The sequence below is a fragment of the Gorilla gorilla genome, chromosome 8, assembly GCF_029281585.2.
Source record: "Gorilla gorilla gorilla isolate KB3781 chromosome 8, NHGRI_mGorGor1-v2.1_pri, whole genome shotgun sequence".
In the NCBI taxonomy this organism is placed as follows: domain Eukaryota; kingdom Metazoa; phylum Chordata; class Mammalia; order Primates; family Hominidae; genus Gorilla; species Gorilla gorilla.
In genome coordinates, this window is record NC_073232.2 from 14383557 (window position 1) to 14399336 (window position 15780).

General features: G+C 35.8%; 1 protein-coding gene across 1 annotated transcript in view; it reads left to right on the plus strand.

The window, feature by feature from the left end:
• Positions 1-15780, plus strand: part of NET1 (neuroepithelial cell transforming 1) — a 45787-nt gene that overhangs the window by 12202 nt on the left and 17805 nt on the right. Inside the window, exons 2-3 of the mRNA XM_031015289.3 lie at positions 2110-2176; positions 4613-4672. Of these exons, the coding sequence (XP_030871149.1) occupies positions 2110-2176; positions 4613-4672 (127 nt within the window). The remainder of the gene's footprint in view (positions 1-2109; positions 2177-4612; positions 4673-15780) is intronic.

The window sequence follows — 15780 nt, forward strand, 5'->3', positions numbered from 1 at the left end:
CTTGACTTTTCTGCAGTAGCAAGAAAAGATGGAATAATCAGCTTCTTAGATTGTTTTGCGCCACTAAAGAGGCCGTCAAAAATAGTTTGAGCTCCATGAGTAGTCTTACTGTGTTTTGATCTTCTCCAAATAATTATTTAGGAAATGTTTGTTTTAAATATCTTAAGATCTTTGCATCTAATTTCTGTTAGTGGCATCATATTTTCCCCAGGTCAAGAACCTTGGTAATAACTGAACAGGTTTAGGGAGGAAAAGGGGAAAGTCTTTCCTGGCAATTTTGACATCGAACTGTCTCTCAAATCAGCTTCTCCTGTCTAATCTTGTTACTGCTGCCAGAGCCCCAATCATCTTTTGTAAGCAATATTAGAGCTGCCTCCCAACTGAGCAGTCTTGCCTTCTTACAATCCATTGTTCACGTTACTTAAGATTCAATGGCTGCCACACATACTCAAGATCAAGGCCATTCTCTCTGAGTGCAGTAAGTGAGGCCTTTCATGATGCTTTAGCCCTTCCTTATTTCTTTACTCAAATGTGAGGAACTACTTGCAGTTTCCAGAATGTAACTCATTTCACTCCACCTTAATGCTTTGTTAATTGCTATTTTTCTTTCAGATTCAGTAATACTTTGTATTACTTAAGTATTAATTCATCTGTGAAGCTTTCCAGACCTCCTCTTTTACCTTATAGCCAGTTTCCTTTGTGTTCCTTGTCGGAAAGAAACAAAAACAACAACAACAAAATTTCTCCTTCATATTTAGCTTAGAAAACTCCAGAAGCCCTTGATTTGGTTTAAGCTTGTACATTTTTGCAGGAAAGACACTCATCAGTGGTGTTTCTATAACTTGATGAACAAAGACTATGAAGCTTAAGGATCACATGTATAAATAGACAATGACTTCACAGTCCAAGAAGCCAAATAACTACCATAACAATTGACCTAAAATGTCCAGGACTTCATTAATAACTGCCAGCTTCCTAATTTTTGTCACACTTCCAATTCATAACCAACCTGTGAAAGCCAGATATACCCCTAACCAATCACAGTAGGATGCCTCCACTTCTAGTTAGCCTGCCTACAGCTCCACAGGCCAACAGCCTCCATCAGGCCATACCTGAGCCTTCTCTTTTTTCCATTATGAAACTTCACACTCGTCTACCTGTCTTTTAGTCTCTGTCAAGATGCAAATGACAATAGATGACTCCCTTGTTGTAGCAAGCACTGAATAAATACCCTTTGCTTTTCTCTTTTGGTTGATCTTCATTTATTTCCACAAGTAAAAAAATAATGTGTTCATTCTACATTTGTTTACATCTGAAGTAATTAATAATAAATATACTTTATAAACTGCCTTTATCTCTTGTGCTAGCTATGTTTTTGTAATTTCTACATATTTTATAAACACAGAGGTTTATACTTTATAAACATATGGCGGCTTATATTTTAGAAAGGTGAAGACAGGTTTTGTCATAAGACTTTCTTGCTTTATGTGTTTACATTGAATGGAAAAGAAACAGAAAAATCTTTCACTTAATAGTAAAGAACAAAATTCTAATCACATTTTAATCTTGAGATCTTTGTCTCAAATGTAGTTATTCATAGCTTTGTATTTTGTTTGTTAAATTGCAGTTTTAAAAAATTAGGGATTTACATGAAATGCAGATAATGTGAAGTTAGGTTTTGTTAAGAGTATCCTTTTATTTTTGTTTTTTAAAATACTATACGTGAATATGTTGCTAAATTTTTTGCACTTAGGAAGTTTGTTTGCTGTTTTTTATTTAACCTATTAATATATTTCATGTTTTTGAACTATATGTATGTTCCTAAGGTAAACTCTGTTGGGTTTGGCGAATTACTTTTTAAAATAATCTGTTCACTAATTTTATATAGGCCTTTTCACTCTAAAGATGCTGAGAATGACCAAAACCTATACCCTGTTTGTTTGTTTTTTATATATATATAGACCATCTCTCATATAACTAAGATTGAATGACAAATCAGGCCACTTTAAACAGTTTTGAAAGTATGAAAAGTATAGCTTTTTATCTGTTTGATGCTCTATTATGCTAAAGTCAATCTCTTTATTTATTGTTTGAATTTTCCATTAATAGATGTTCCCTTCGGAGAGGCAGCTCCTTCACATTCTTAACACCTGGCCCCAACTGGGACTTCACTTTGGTGAGTAGATACCTGGGTTTTTATTTCAAGACATTAGATAGAATTAATTCCCTGGTTTCTTTCAGTCTGTTACGCAGATCAGTGGTCCTTACTTCTGAGTGTCTTGAGGAACAGAATTCCTGTAACCATCTTTGGCAGCCTAATTTAGTCCTTTTCTGTTAACAAGCTGTAATAACTTTTTGTTTCAAGTAAATATAAAACATATTTTGCAAAGTACTCACATCTATTAATCTTTAACTCTATGCCATCCTTTCTCTTATTCCTTTCAATGTTAAATCTGATAATATATTATGAAACATGAAATTATTTGTATACATCCTCTACTGCCTTTTTTTCTTGGTTGAAAATATAAAAATGCTTGATTGCACATTGTGTATATATATTTAATATATATAATGAATGATTTTCTGCTATTAATCATCTCAGCATAGAGGGACTCTATTATTTTTATAGCAGGACTTTACAGAGGCATTTGATTTTGTGTGAAGTGATAACAGAAAATTGATTCTTTTTGTACTTAAAACTTATTAGCTCATAATACATATATAAAGTATGTACAAATAGATCATGATTCTTATGCTTATCTAGGAAAAATAGCAAAAGTGATTCAAAATATAATTTCATATAAATGCGTAAGTATGATCATGTATGTGCTTTTTTCCCCTTAGTACAGTCTAATTTTGCTAGGCAGTTTCCTCCCCACTTCTTCTCCTTCTCCATATTAGTCCATTCCCAGGCTCTGCTCTAACCATGTCAACAGTACCATATGTATCCTTCTATATTTTGCTCATATCATTAATATACACAAAGAGGCTCACAGATAAATACACAAGCAGGATTTATGGTTAGTTGGCTTTTCAAACCTGGGATCATATTATTCATAATTTTCTGTATCTTCTGGGTATGACCTTGGGATCAGCAAAATATTTCTTGAGTTCCAACACCTCCATTCTGATATATATTGTTCTTTCATGTCTTAGATCATTTTCCTAATGTCTTTTAGCTCAATTCACAACAGTGTGTTATAATTTTGCTCTGCTGCTTTGAGCATTTCCTCCTGGTGTGCAGTCATTTCCTAGGGGATAGATTCTGTTCCTTGTTTTCTTTTTTCATAGAATGATATTGTGTAGAATTTGACTTTGAGAATTTTCTGTTCATTTTAGTGTGAATTTAGTTTTCAACTTGTACACAAAATCTTGGTTCAGATAGCTTTTCTGACTTCACAAGCCTCCTTCGTGTTGTTTTTTATGGTAGCTTGCTTTCTGAGACCGCCTGGCTCTGTTACTTTCTCCACTTCTATCTGGACTTTGCCGTTCCTTTTTTTTTTTTTTTTTTTTTCTTCTCTATTGGCCCTATCTTGTTCAATTTTGATTCAATTCCCAGCAGTTTCTCCTCACTGTGGGGCCAGGAAGTTGACGGGAACCCTAACTAGTCACTTTTTAAGAGTTCCCAAGAACTAAGCTGTGTAGGTAACCTGAAAAGTTATTTTGAGATGTGGGAAAATCAAGTGTTACCCATGGGTGCTTATTCACTATTGATTAGGTACCAGAAATGGTAGATATGTACACAGTTTTGCCACTACTGGTGCCAGAAGGGCTGAATGAAAGTGATAAATGGTAAGTGGAAAGTACTCCAGGGACATGGCTGTTCACCTTCTAGTTAATCAATCCTGCCTCAGGCAACAAATCTTAATTACTTTGGGCCATGAGAAAAGGATTTTTTTTTTTCTAGTGAAGACCTTGCCCCCAAGATAAATAATGTGTTCCTTTTAAAAAAAAAAACACTAGCTGATTTTATATTTAAAAAATTTTTACTTTTTCTCTAACAAGTACAGACAGCCCTTGATTTACATAAGAGTTCTGTTCTGAAAAACTTAAGTAGTATTTTAATAGGGTAGCCACTTCACAGCAGTGATGACTTAGTCAGGGGAGACTGTTCAGATAGTATCTATTCCAAAGACAATTCGTGAGCGTCTCTCCTCAAAATAATTTTCTTTTTTTTTTTTTTTGAGAGGGAATCTTGCTCTGTCACCCAGGCTGGAGTGCAGTGGCGCAATCTCGGCTCACTGCAGCCTCTGCCTCCCAGGTTCAAACGATTCTCCTGCCTCAGCCTCTTGAGTAGCTGGGACTACAGGCATGTGTCACCACGCGCAGCTAATTTTTTTTTTTTTTTGTATTTTTAGTAGAGACGGGGTTTCACCACGTTGGCCAGGCTGGTCTCGAACTCCTGACCTCAGACGATCCGCCCTCCTCAGCCTCCTAAAGTGCTGAAATTAGAGACGTGAGCCACCGTGCCTGGCCTCAAAGTAATTTTCTTGTGACTATAGCCAAAGGCTTAACTTTTTTAAATTGATTTTTCTAGTTTTATAGAGTCTTTGTTTTGTGAGGTAATATGCATTCCTTTTATATGAGAATGAAATCTCTATTTTTCTTTTAGAAAAGAAAACGCAGAGAGAAAGATGATGATGTTGTAAGCCTTAGCAGCCTTGATCTGAAGGTAAGCCCTGCTGCCCTGTTAAAGAAAAGCATTTAAAAATACGCAGATAGCATTTTATTTCTGTGCTGCAAGAATAACGAATGCTGGTTTGGGCTTTTTTGTTTTTTTGTTTTTTGCATTTTGTAAGTGCAAAAGTGAATAATATTAGTTCATAGACACCGTCTTTTTTGCTATTCTACTTCTTTGTTAAGAATGAGGGAGAAACCACTCTCAAAATGTTAGGCTATAACTACTGATCACAAACACAAATGCCTAAGGAGACAGGCTGTAATCTGTGTGAAGGAACGAGGTAAGAGAGGGCCGGTGGTGAAAAGGAGAGCCCCAGGTTCTAGCCCACTGTCACATGTAGGACTGTCAAAACCTGGATTTTTATGTGAAATCTCCTGAATTTTAAATGTTGAGTCAGTTTTTCTTAAAAAATACATGCAAGCAAAATAACTTATCTGTAAGTCATATGTGGCCCATGGGCTTCAAGGCTTCAAGTATGTGACATAGAATAAACTAACACTCAGCACACACTTTAAAATACTTGAAGTTTTCTTATATGAAATTGTACTTAGGTCCAAAAACCTAGTATCTTTGGAATTACTAACATCATTTTTGCCAGTTAGTAAATTTTACTGTAGCATCTTGGTTTTGGAGAGTCTTTTTTTAAGGTTATAAAAGAGTTGTACATTTTTAAATGTGATTTTTAAAAATGTTTCATATTATGTTTAACAGCAGCAGCTGCTGTTTCTTTTTAAAGACAAGATATTTTCTAAAAATTAAATTTTTATAATCTGCTCATCAACATTTTAACAAATCCAGCAAGTCAATTTTTTTCTTATTTTTAGTACACAGTGTCTTCATAGAAGAATTATGTGTTTTAAGTTTTAGGCATTTTGCAAAACAGTTTTAGTTGCATTTAAAATATCTCGTATTCAAAAAAAGAAAAAAGTATGAAGTGACAACCTTGATTATTTTTAGGTATGTTTCAAATCAAATCAAATACAGAAATAGTATTTGTAGTTTGCCACAGTAAAATACGTGGTCTTCAACTAAGCTTTAGCAATTATCAATATATGAATTATTTTGAAGTAAATCCTAGATGTCATGTCCTTTCATCTGTAAATATTCCATTTACTATCTTTATTGTCTTAGATAAAAACTTTTTTTTTTTTTTTTTTGAGGCGGAGTCTCGCTCTGTCTCCCAGGCTGGAGTGCAGTGGCGCAATCTTGGCCCCCTGCAATCTCCGCCTCCTGGGTTCAAGCGATTCTCTTGCCTCAGCCTCCTGAGTAGCTGAGATTACAGGTGTGTGCCACCATGCCCGGCTAATTTTTGTATTTTTAGTAGAGACGGGGTTTTGCCATGTTGTCCAGGCTGGTCTTGAATTCCAGACTCGGCCCCACAAAGTGCTGGGATTACAGGTGTGAGTCACCATGCCGGACCTTAGATAAGAACTTTTCAAAAACATAATAAAATACACTTTCTACAAAACAGTACAAATAATTCCTTAATATCAGATTCAGTTCAGAATTCATGCATTTTCTTGATCTTGTTTGTGTGTTTTTGTGGGGTTTTTTGTTTGTTTAGGTTTTTTTTGGTTTGGGGTTCATTTTGCCTGTTTGTAGTCCAAATAAGACACATACATTATGATTAACTATATCTCTTAAGTCTCTTTTAGTTCATTGGTTTCCCCTCTAACTATTTTCTTGGAATTTTTTGTTGTTGAAGAAACATGTCATGCAGGATTTTCCTATAGATCTTTTTATAGCCTGAATATTTATGATTGCATCCCCATGGTATCATTGACTATGTTCCTCTATTCCCTGTATTTCTGACAAGTTGGTAATTAGATCTAGAGAGCTGATCCAGTGTGGGTTTTTTGGGCCATGTACTTACCTCAAAAAGTATGTAATGCCTTTCTGTGATGCTCTCAAAATGGATGCTCATTGCCTACATGCATTTTTTTCTTGGTGGTTGCAAAGTGATGACATGTCTTTATCAGACCTCTGTTTATTGACTGGAATACATCTGTAAAGAGAAAATTCACCTTGTCGGCCATTTGATTACTCTGAAGTTCTGATTTATAATAAAAGCAGAACAAGTGCTTGATTCTTTTCCTTTGTCAGTTTTCAACAATAACGAATTCTATTCATTAGCATTCTCTGAAAGTAATGATTTTTTTTTTCTTCTTAGTATTATGAACTCATGCATATAAATACTTGTTTTACATGGATTCAGTTTTTTTTAAATTTTGTTTTGTAGAAAAGACAGGGTCTCACTATGTTGGCCAGGAAGGCCTCAAATTCCTAGCCTCAAGCAGTGCTCCTACCTCAGCCTCCCAAAGTGCTGGGATTACAGGCATGAGCCACCGCGCCTGGCCTCATTTCAGTTATTCTTACTGATGCCTCACATATCTGTCTTTGGCTGTTGGATGCTGTTTCAGGATGGTTCCTGTGTCCTTTTGACATGACCTTTATCTCACATGTAGTGGCTTAATAGCCTCCTTGTCTTCTAGGATGACAAATTATTGCAGGTCCTATTTTTTTGCTCTATGCCTGGAATCAGTCATTTCTAAAAGGAGTCTGGTTGCTTTGGGAAATGGTAGAGGCTAAAATCTGGGCATTGGGAATACTCCCTTCTACTGGATTGGTCATTGTTGATAGGCCTTTTTAATGAATAGAGCTAGGAGATAAATATAATTTTAAAAAAACAAAACAAAATATGAATTTATATTGAAATTTCAAATTCAAAGATAAAGGGATTTAACTTAATCTTATCAGTCTTACTATGTAGAGTTCCTTCAACTTCACCAAAAGTCCAGAGACACTGATTTAATTATGCATTTGATTTATGCTACAGTTCAAAGACAACAGCTTGCATTATTATTAATGATTACTGAAAACGTTTTATGTTTTCTTGCATTTTTCAGCTTTGTTTAAACCTATAGGTTATAACATAGTAGGGATGTACAGTCAAATTACTGTGTTTTTAAATTATTACACTCACTTCTGTGTGTAATTACACCAACAGCTCATTTGGTTTTTAAAAAAATTTTTATTGTTTAAGAATTACTGCTTTTTAAATTTATCTTATAATTGTGTGACAGAATTATGTAGAATTTTGAAGTCATTCTACAGAGGATTCTTGTTCCTGTTCCTGACTCTTCTACCCTACTCACTCTTTCAGATGAAATCTTTTTTTTTTAATTTTATGGTTTATCCTTCCACTTTTAAAATATGTAAGCAACTATATATATATAGTATTCCACTTTCTTGGATGAACTGTATGTAGCCTACTGTCTTTCTTAATGTTTTGTTTGTATGTTTGCTCTTGGCTTTGGTATATCTTTTGATATTTAGGTAGGTTTGTGTTTTTGTTCTAATGGTTCTTTATACTGATACCTTATGTAATGCCTTTTGGGCTACTATAAATGGGTTAATTCCTATGAGCATTTAGTTAACTAGCACTTCTCCCTACCCTCTTTCTCTTCTGATTTGAAATACTATTGCTTGACTTGTAGTTAATGCATTTAAGGCAGTAAGTGAGCTTATTTTACTTTTCATGTACATTCACGACTTTCCTCCCATTTTTAAAAATAGTTTGTCAGAGCTTTTAGCCATTACAAGCTATACTGTAGACCCTGATAACCATCAGGTAGTCTTAGTTCTACTGGTAAATATATATTTAATTCTCAGCCCAGTCCTCATGTTGAGCCCTTTCTAGTTTTTTTGTTTGTTTGTTTTGGTTTCTGAAGCTCATTCTCTAGTACAGGGGTCAGCAACCATGACCCACAAGCCATATGTGACTGATCTCTCTATGTTTTGTTTATAGCTGCCTTCGTAAACACTGCAGTATCTGGGCTGAGCAGTTGTGACAGGAACCATAGGACCTGTAAAGCCAAAAGTATTGACTCTCTGGCCCTTCACAGAAAAAGTTTGCTGACCCCTGCCCTGGAGTTGAGTAGATTCTCAAGCAGTGTTCATGGTATTCCCCAAGTACTTGCATGTTGCATGTTCTTTTCAGTTTGTTTGCAACCTTTATACTTGAAGGTTCATTTGGATGGATATGAAACCCATGGCTCACCTTTTCTTTCATTGAGTGTATTTAATATTTTACTCCATTGTGTTCTGGCATAAACTATGTCTGTTCAAAGTCATAATAAATGTGTAGTTTCAGGTCATCTTTTGTTTTAGGAACTTTTTTTTTCTTGAATTATACCTTTTGGTATTTATTGTATTTTGTTTCCCCTCTGTACCCTTTATATTATGTTGGATCTTCATCTTTTAAAATCTTTTCTATTTATTACTTTTTCTCAAAACTTTTTATCTTTTTATTTTTAAAGCCATCCTCCTTTTTTCCCTAATGCATTAAGCATGTACTTTTCATTCTGAAATAATTTTTTTTATTTTTAATTCTTAGTTCTATCACCTCTCATTTCAATTCCTTCTCCAGTCACCTAATTTCTGAGTCTTATGTTTCTTTAGAGCTTCTGTAATTTTCTTAATTTACTTCACGCTGTAGAGACATGATTCTACTCCAGTCTCTGTTTCCTTATAATAGTTTTAAGTGGAATTCTTAATACTTCTGTCGCTCATTTTTCAGTGCAGTAAGTTTCCTGTATGGTGAAAGGAATAGGCCAGGATAGCCTTTTCAGCTTCGTAACTCTAGAGCTCCCTCTTGTGTTGTGTTCACAAGGTGATTTTTCAAAGTATGGTTTCATCCTTTCTGAGATCTTTTCTGCTCCCTTTCTCTTTTATCTGGAACTTTTCTTGTCTTTGCTTCTGTTGCCCTGTTCTTCTCAGTCTTGAGTCTACTCCTAGGAGTTTTTCTAAAAGAAGTATCAGTTTCAAGAGTTTACATGGCCCAGACTGCTCCAGCACCTATTTGCATGGCATTGTTCTTGTTCTCAGCCTGAGAACAAGATCCTTCAGAGCCTTTCCCAGATGAGGCTGCTATTCTGAGACCAGTATGCCATTGAGGCTTCAGGGGAGGTTGAAGGGATTCTCCTGTTCCCAGGGCCATCAGAAAAACCCCGTGCCTTCCCTCTGCCTCATCATACACAAATGCTGATACTTTGTGGGTCTCATAACTGTCTGGTTTGTCACTCTGCTCATATTTTGAGGTTTAAGGGGAATCTTTCTCTTTGTTGTGGATTTTATTTGTGGGTTTTCTTTTTTTTTTTCTTTTGGTTATGCTAGTTGCTCTGTTTTTTTTTTTTTTTCTTTAAAAGTAAAGACCTGTCAAAGAATTAACTTATTAATGAGTTAACCAACATTATAGAAAAGCTGATCAAAGGACTAGGAAACACTGACATACACTAGTCACTGAAGGAAAGAATGGTGGACTGAGATTACCAAATTATATATAAAATATTAATACCCTCATCTGCATCTCTACCTACAAAATTTATTTGCATTGCCGTGAGTTTTCTACAGAGTTAACTTTTACTTTTTCAGAGCTATAGAAAAGCCTGCTCAGTAACAAATAGTGAATCAAACAAAAGGCTTGAAGTTCTGATGATCCCAGTAGCATTAAGCTGTATTTATACTTTGAAAATAATGATTGGCTAAAACAGAGATACTCAACCCTGGCTGCAGATCAGAGTCACCTGAGGGTGGCTTGTGTAGCAGGAGAAGTGTGCTACGGGACCTATTCCAGACCAATTCCATATATGAATGGAGGAATAGGGGAGGAAATGAGGATAAGTGACATTGGGACCTAGGAACATTTGATTTTTCTTTTTATTTTTTAAAGATACCAGGTGATTCTCATGTATAGCTAGAGTTAAAAACTAGAATGTGACATTCTTAAAGTTATTCCTCCCTCCCCCTGATTTTTGCTTTGACTTACATCTAAATACAACAGTTTTTATGTAATAAGCTAAACATAATCTGTTAGTACAATTATTTGATGCCTGTTGCTAGGAGCCATTCTACTTTATATGCCTTCGTGCCTGAGATAGATAGATAGATAGATAGATAGATAGATAGATAGATAGATAGATAGATAGATAGATAAAATAGATACTCTGTAAATATTGAATTAATGAATGAAATATTAATAATACAGGTCAAATGAATGACATAAGACCTTGAACTTACATAAGCATATAACATGATCATTGTATTACGTATTTGGACTTTGGATATCTTATATGAAGAATTTAATTCTGATGTCAATTGAATTTTCGTGTTATGGATCATTAGCTATTTTGTCTTGAAGCTGTGATTGTTTATCAGATTTTTTCTAGGTAAAATTTCAACCTTGTCTTACTATGCTGAGTTACTTCTGTATTATATATACAATTATTCATTTTTAAAAGAACACAGTATTAGTTTTCCAAATGTGTTTCTCAGCTATGTATGTTAGCAACTACAATCTTTCCTTTTTATTTTGATAGGAAGAGTCAAAAGTGACTGTTGACTTTGTTAATGTGAAATAACACTGGCATGAGTATACTGAGCATATTTTTGTGACTTAATTTCTTTAACTCTGATAGTTAATGATTATAACACAAACTAGAACACTTCTAAAGAAATGTTTTAAAGTATGTTCTTTTTCTGAAACTTCAAATTTAGGATCTCAGTTTTCCATTTTCCTAGAAGTTAAAAGGAGGTGTGTGTGTGTGTGTGTGTGTGTTGTGTGTGTGTGTGTGTGTGTGTGTATATATATATATATATATATATTTTTTTTTTTTAATGTGGAGTTTTGCTCTTGTTGCCCAGGCTGGAGTGCAATGGCTCAATCTCGGTTCACTGCTCACTGCAGCCTCTGCCTCCCAGGTTCAAGTGATTTTCCTGCCTCAGTCTCCCAAGTAGCCGGGTTAATTTTGTGTTTTTAGTAGACAGGGTTTCACTCTGGTGGTCAGAGTGGTATCGAACTCCTGACCTCACGTGATCCACCTGCCTCAGCCTCCCAAAGTGCTGAGATAACAGGTGCGAGCCACTGCGCCCAGCCTGGGGGTTATATTTTGAGTATTGGTATACTCTGCCATTTTTAGATTAAACATAATAATAAGTGTTTTAGTCCTAATAAATAACATATAAATGATAAATAATTTTAAAAGCATTGTGATTGTTTATAATTATAATAATGTCTTGGCAGTTTCTGATTTAACATTCCAAATACCACTTTTGAGAAACAACCTCTTAGAACCATGACAGGTAATTTGATCATGTTGCAAAGCACAGATTTGAATAGTGTGAAGCTAGCTGGCATGTGAAACCTAGTGACTTACCTAGCTTACTGTTGCCCTCCACCTGCACTTTGATTTAGCTATGATTTCTACTGGTTGCCTTATAAGATAATAAAACATTGTTTTGCTGTGACAGAGGTCCAAAAAAGAAAGCCAACTGCTGGTTCAGGTGTTGATATAAGAAAATGGTGTTCTTGGCCAAAAATATAAAAGTTAAATACAAAACAATTATTGCTGATTAGTGCTCTGAGAAGCCATTGAGCAATACAGAGCTACTTATCTTTAAGCTTAATCATTCCTAGACTGCAATGTATTTAAATACTTATGTCTCCTTTTTAATACATGAATACATTGTTCTGGCAAAAAATTGAAACCGTTTTTTTAAAGACCTCTTTTACTGCCTTCAGCCTCTGAAGTATCCAGTTATTATTTGATGTTTGTCCAGGTTGTTTTCTTTTTATTTATCTATTTTCATACAGTATATGTGTAATGACTACAGATATATGATTATCCTGTATATATGCTATAGCTTGCTTTTTTTAATTTATGTTTTATTGGTACATATAAAGCAGGCTCCCTAATTCTTCTTGGTTGCTGTATTGTATTCCATAGTGTGTTAAAGTACCATAATCTATTTAACCAGTCTTTTAAGAATGGCTATTTTTGTATATTTCTAATTTTTTTCATATTAAAAACAGTGCTGTACTTTACCTTCTTGTGCCCAAGGAGGGACCATGTTTGTGTCTCTATTATAGATGTTTAGAAGTGGGTTGCAAGTTTTAGTTTTGTTAATATTGTCTATTTGCCTTCCAAAATGTTTGCCAAATTGATACTTTTCTATCGGTTTATGATAATATTCATACCCGAGTACCCTTTTCAACTCTGTATTTTCCCTAGTATTTTTTTTTTAACCAACTATTGGGATAGATAACCTGACAGGAAATCAATAAGGAAGTAGAAGACTTAAACAGCACTCAGACCAAATGGACCTAACAGACATACAGATCCCTTCACCCAACAACAGTAGATTATACATTTTTCTCAAGTGCATGTAGAACATTCCAGGATAGACGGTATGTCAGGCTGCAAAACACGTCTTAATACATTTATAAAGACTGAAATCATACAGACCATTTTTTTTTAACACACAGAGTGAAACTAAAAAACAGTAACAAAAGGAAATCTAAAAAATTTATAAGTATGTGGAAATTAAACAACACATTATTAAACAATCAATGAGTCAAAACAAATCACAAAGGAAATTAGAAAATACCTTCAAATGGAAATGAAAACACAACATGCTAAAACTTATGGAATGCAACAAAAGCATTGCTGAGAGAGAAACTTACAGGTGTAAACACTTTACATTAGAAAGTAAGAAATATCTCAAATCAGTATCCCAACTTTATTCCTTAAGGAGGTAATAAAAAGAAAAGCAGTCTTAACCCAAAGCTGGCAAATGGAAGGAAATTCATTAAGAACGGTGGAGATAAATAAAATATAGAATCAAAAAACAATAGAGTAAAACCAAAATTTGGTTCTTTGGAAAGATTAACAAAATTAACAAACCTTTAGGTAGACTAAGAAAAAAAGAGAGAAGACTCAAATTAGTAAAATGAGAATGAAAGTGGGGCTATTACTACCATATTGTATGGAAATAAAAAGGGTAATATTAATAAAAGTACTGTGAATAATTGTATGCCAACAAATGGATAATCTAGATGAAATGGACAAATTCCTAGAAACACACAATCTACCAAGCCTGAATCATGGAGAGAAAATCTGACTAAACCTATAACTAGTAAAAAGATTGACTCTGTAATCAAAAACCTCTCAACAAAGAAAAGCTCTGAATAAGATGGCTTTACTGGTAAATTCTACCAAACATTTAGAAAAGAATTAACATTAATCCTTCTCATACTCTTTCAGAAAATCAAAGAAAATGGAATACTTTCTAAGCCATTCTAAGAGATCAGTATTATCCTGATAACTAAAGTCAACACTACAAGAAAAGAAAACTATAGACCAACACCATTTCTCAGCTGCTGGCAGGTTAGGCATTCACCAGTGGCAGTGACTAAACCAGCCTTGGTAAAAGAGCGCCCCTGCTGCTGGAGCACACTGAACCTTCATGCCTGCCGTCATGGCTCCTGTGCTCATGGGTCTATTGCACCAGCACTGGAATCCACAGCGTAAATCACTAGCACCTTAGAGTCTTCAGTAAGCATTAACATGAGAGACAAGGGTCCTTCCACTTTGTGGCCATTCTCATAGGCCCATCCATATGCCTCTTCTCCAAAATTGATTTCTACCTTTTCAATCTTGGTTCCTTCCAAGCTCCTGACCAATCAGCCAACCCATTTGCCACTGCTCAGGAGCCTGTGTATATCTGTATGTCATGCCATTTCTCCCTTCACACAGAGTGAACAACCAAGTGCATTACTGACACTGGAGTGTTCTCCTTTGCCGCTCTCTTTAGGATTACCCCTGAATGGGATGCAGTGCAATAGTGGTCCATTTTCTGCTCATACCAACATATGAAGCTAATTCATGTGTGAATGAGGGCCAAATTTTTCTCTTAGTGGTTTTAGAGACCTACTCCACCCCTAGATGAAGAGTTGAAAGAGAAGTACCAGTGTAATGTACTAGGTTACATGGCAGTCTGGGCCATCTGTTCATGTTATATACTGATGCCCTTTGGTCTTCCTTAAGCCAATCACAAATGGACCATTTCCTTTGTATAACAGATTGCTGCTGTACCTCCCAACCTTCTGACTCAGTTGATGTGACCCTGTTTGTTTTGGGCACCTCTGATCGCACAGTTAAATGATGTCCCGTAGCCAGGGCCTCACTCTAACTAGGTCTGCCCCACACCTGGGGCTGCTTTTCAAACCGGAGTCATTTTCTGCTGTGGAAAGCAGAGCTTTGCTCTGGAGCCCTAAGGCTCTGCATTGCAGTTCTCTTCCTGGCCTTGCCAGAGCATCACACAGCATCTTTGTCTACCATAAATACCCAACCTTGATGTGATATACCAGGTCATATGGCCTGAACAGCAGGGCAGTTTGCACCACAGCCTGGAGGACCTGCTACAGAGACCTCTGTTGCTCTGGGACCTACTCAAAACTATCACAGCAACATTCTCAAATATAACAGATACTCCCTCCAAAAGATGAAGAGTCCTGCTAGCACTGTGCCTAGAAGATGCAAGGTGCAACACCTGTCCTTTCCTGTAGAGAGGAGATCCCAGAAAGCCTCAGGCCGTTGGATCTATTAAAACTTTTCCAACATGGCAACCTCTGAATTTTTGTGGCATGCGTTTGATTTACTGGGATATCCAAAATACTTTCCACTTCCTATTCACCAGGTCTTTTTGGTATAATGTTATTAATACAGTGGGCCTGTATGATGTTCTGTGAAATACCCGGTCCTTGCTGACTTTGTGACAGAAAACAAAGTGAACGGCTTCAGGACGTGAGCAATCACAGGCTGCTGTCCTTCCCACCTAAAAGCAAACTACTTTTGACCCTTCTTACTAATGAGGATTGAAAAGAACACATAGGCCAGATCAGTAACCACAACCATAACCATGTAACAAATGCTAGATAATTTGTTGGTCTGCTCCAGTAGACTCTACATCTTGCACAACAGTTGAGGTTGGAACTACCACTTAAGTTTACAGTGGTCCACTGTCATTTACCACAGTCCACCTCATTATTGTAAGAGGCACTCAGATAAACAGAATGAGGATCTAGTGGAGACTATCACTTGTGCAGTCCGTAACTGTGATGGCTGATCTCTGCATTTTCTCCTGGTGTGCAATACTGCTTCTGACTTACCATCTTGGCCCAGGTGTAAGGGGTGAAATTTCAGGGACTCCCACTTAGCTATTCCCACCATGGTGCTGAGAACATTATGAAAGTTCTGTCA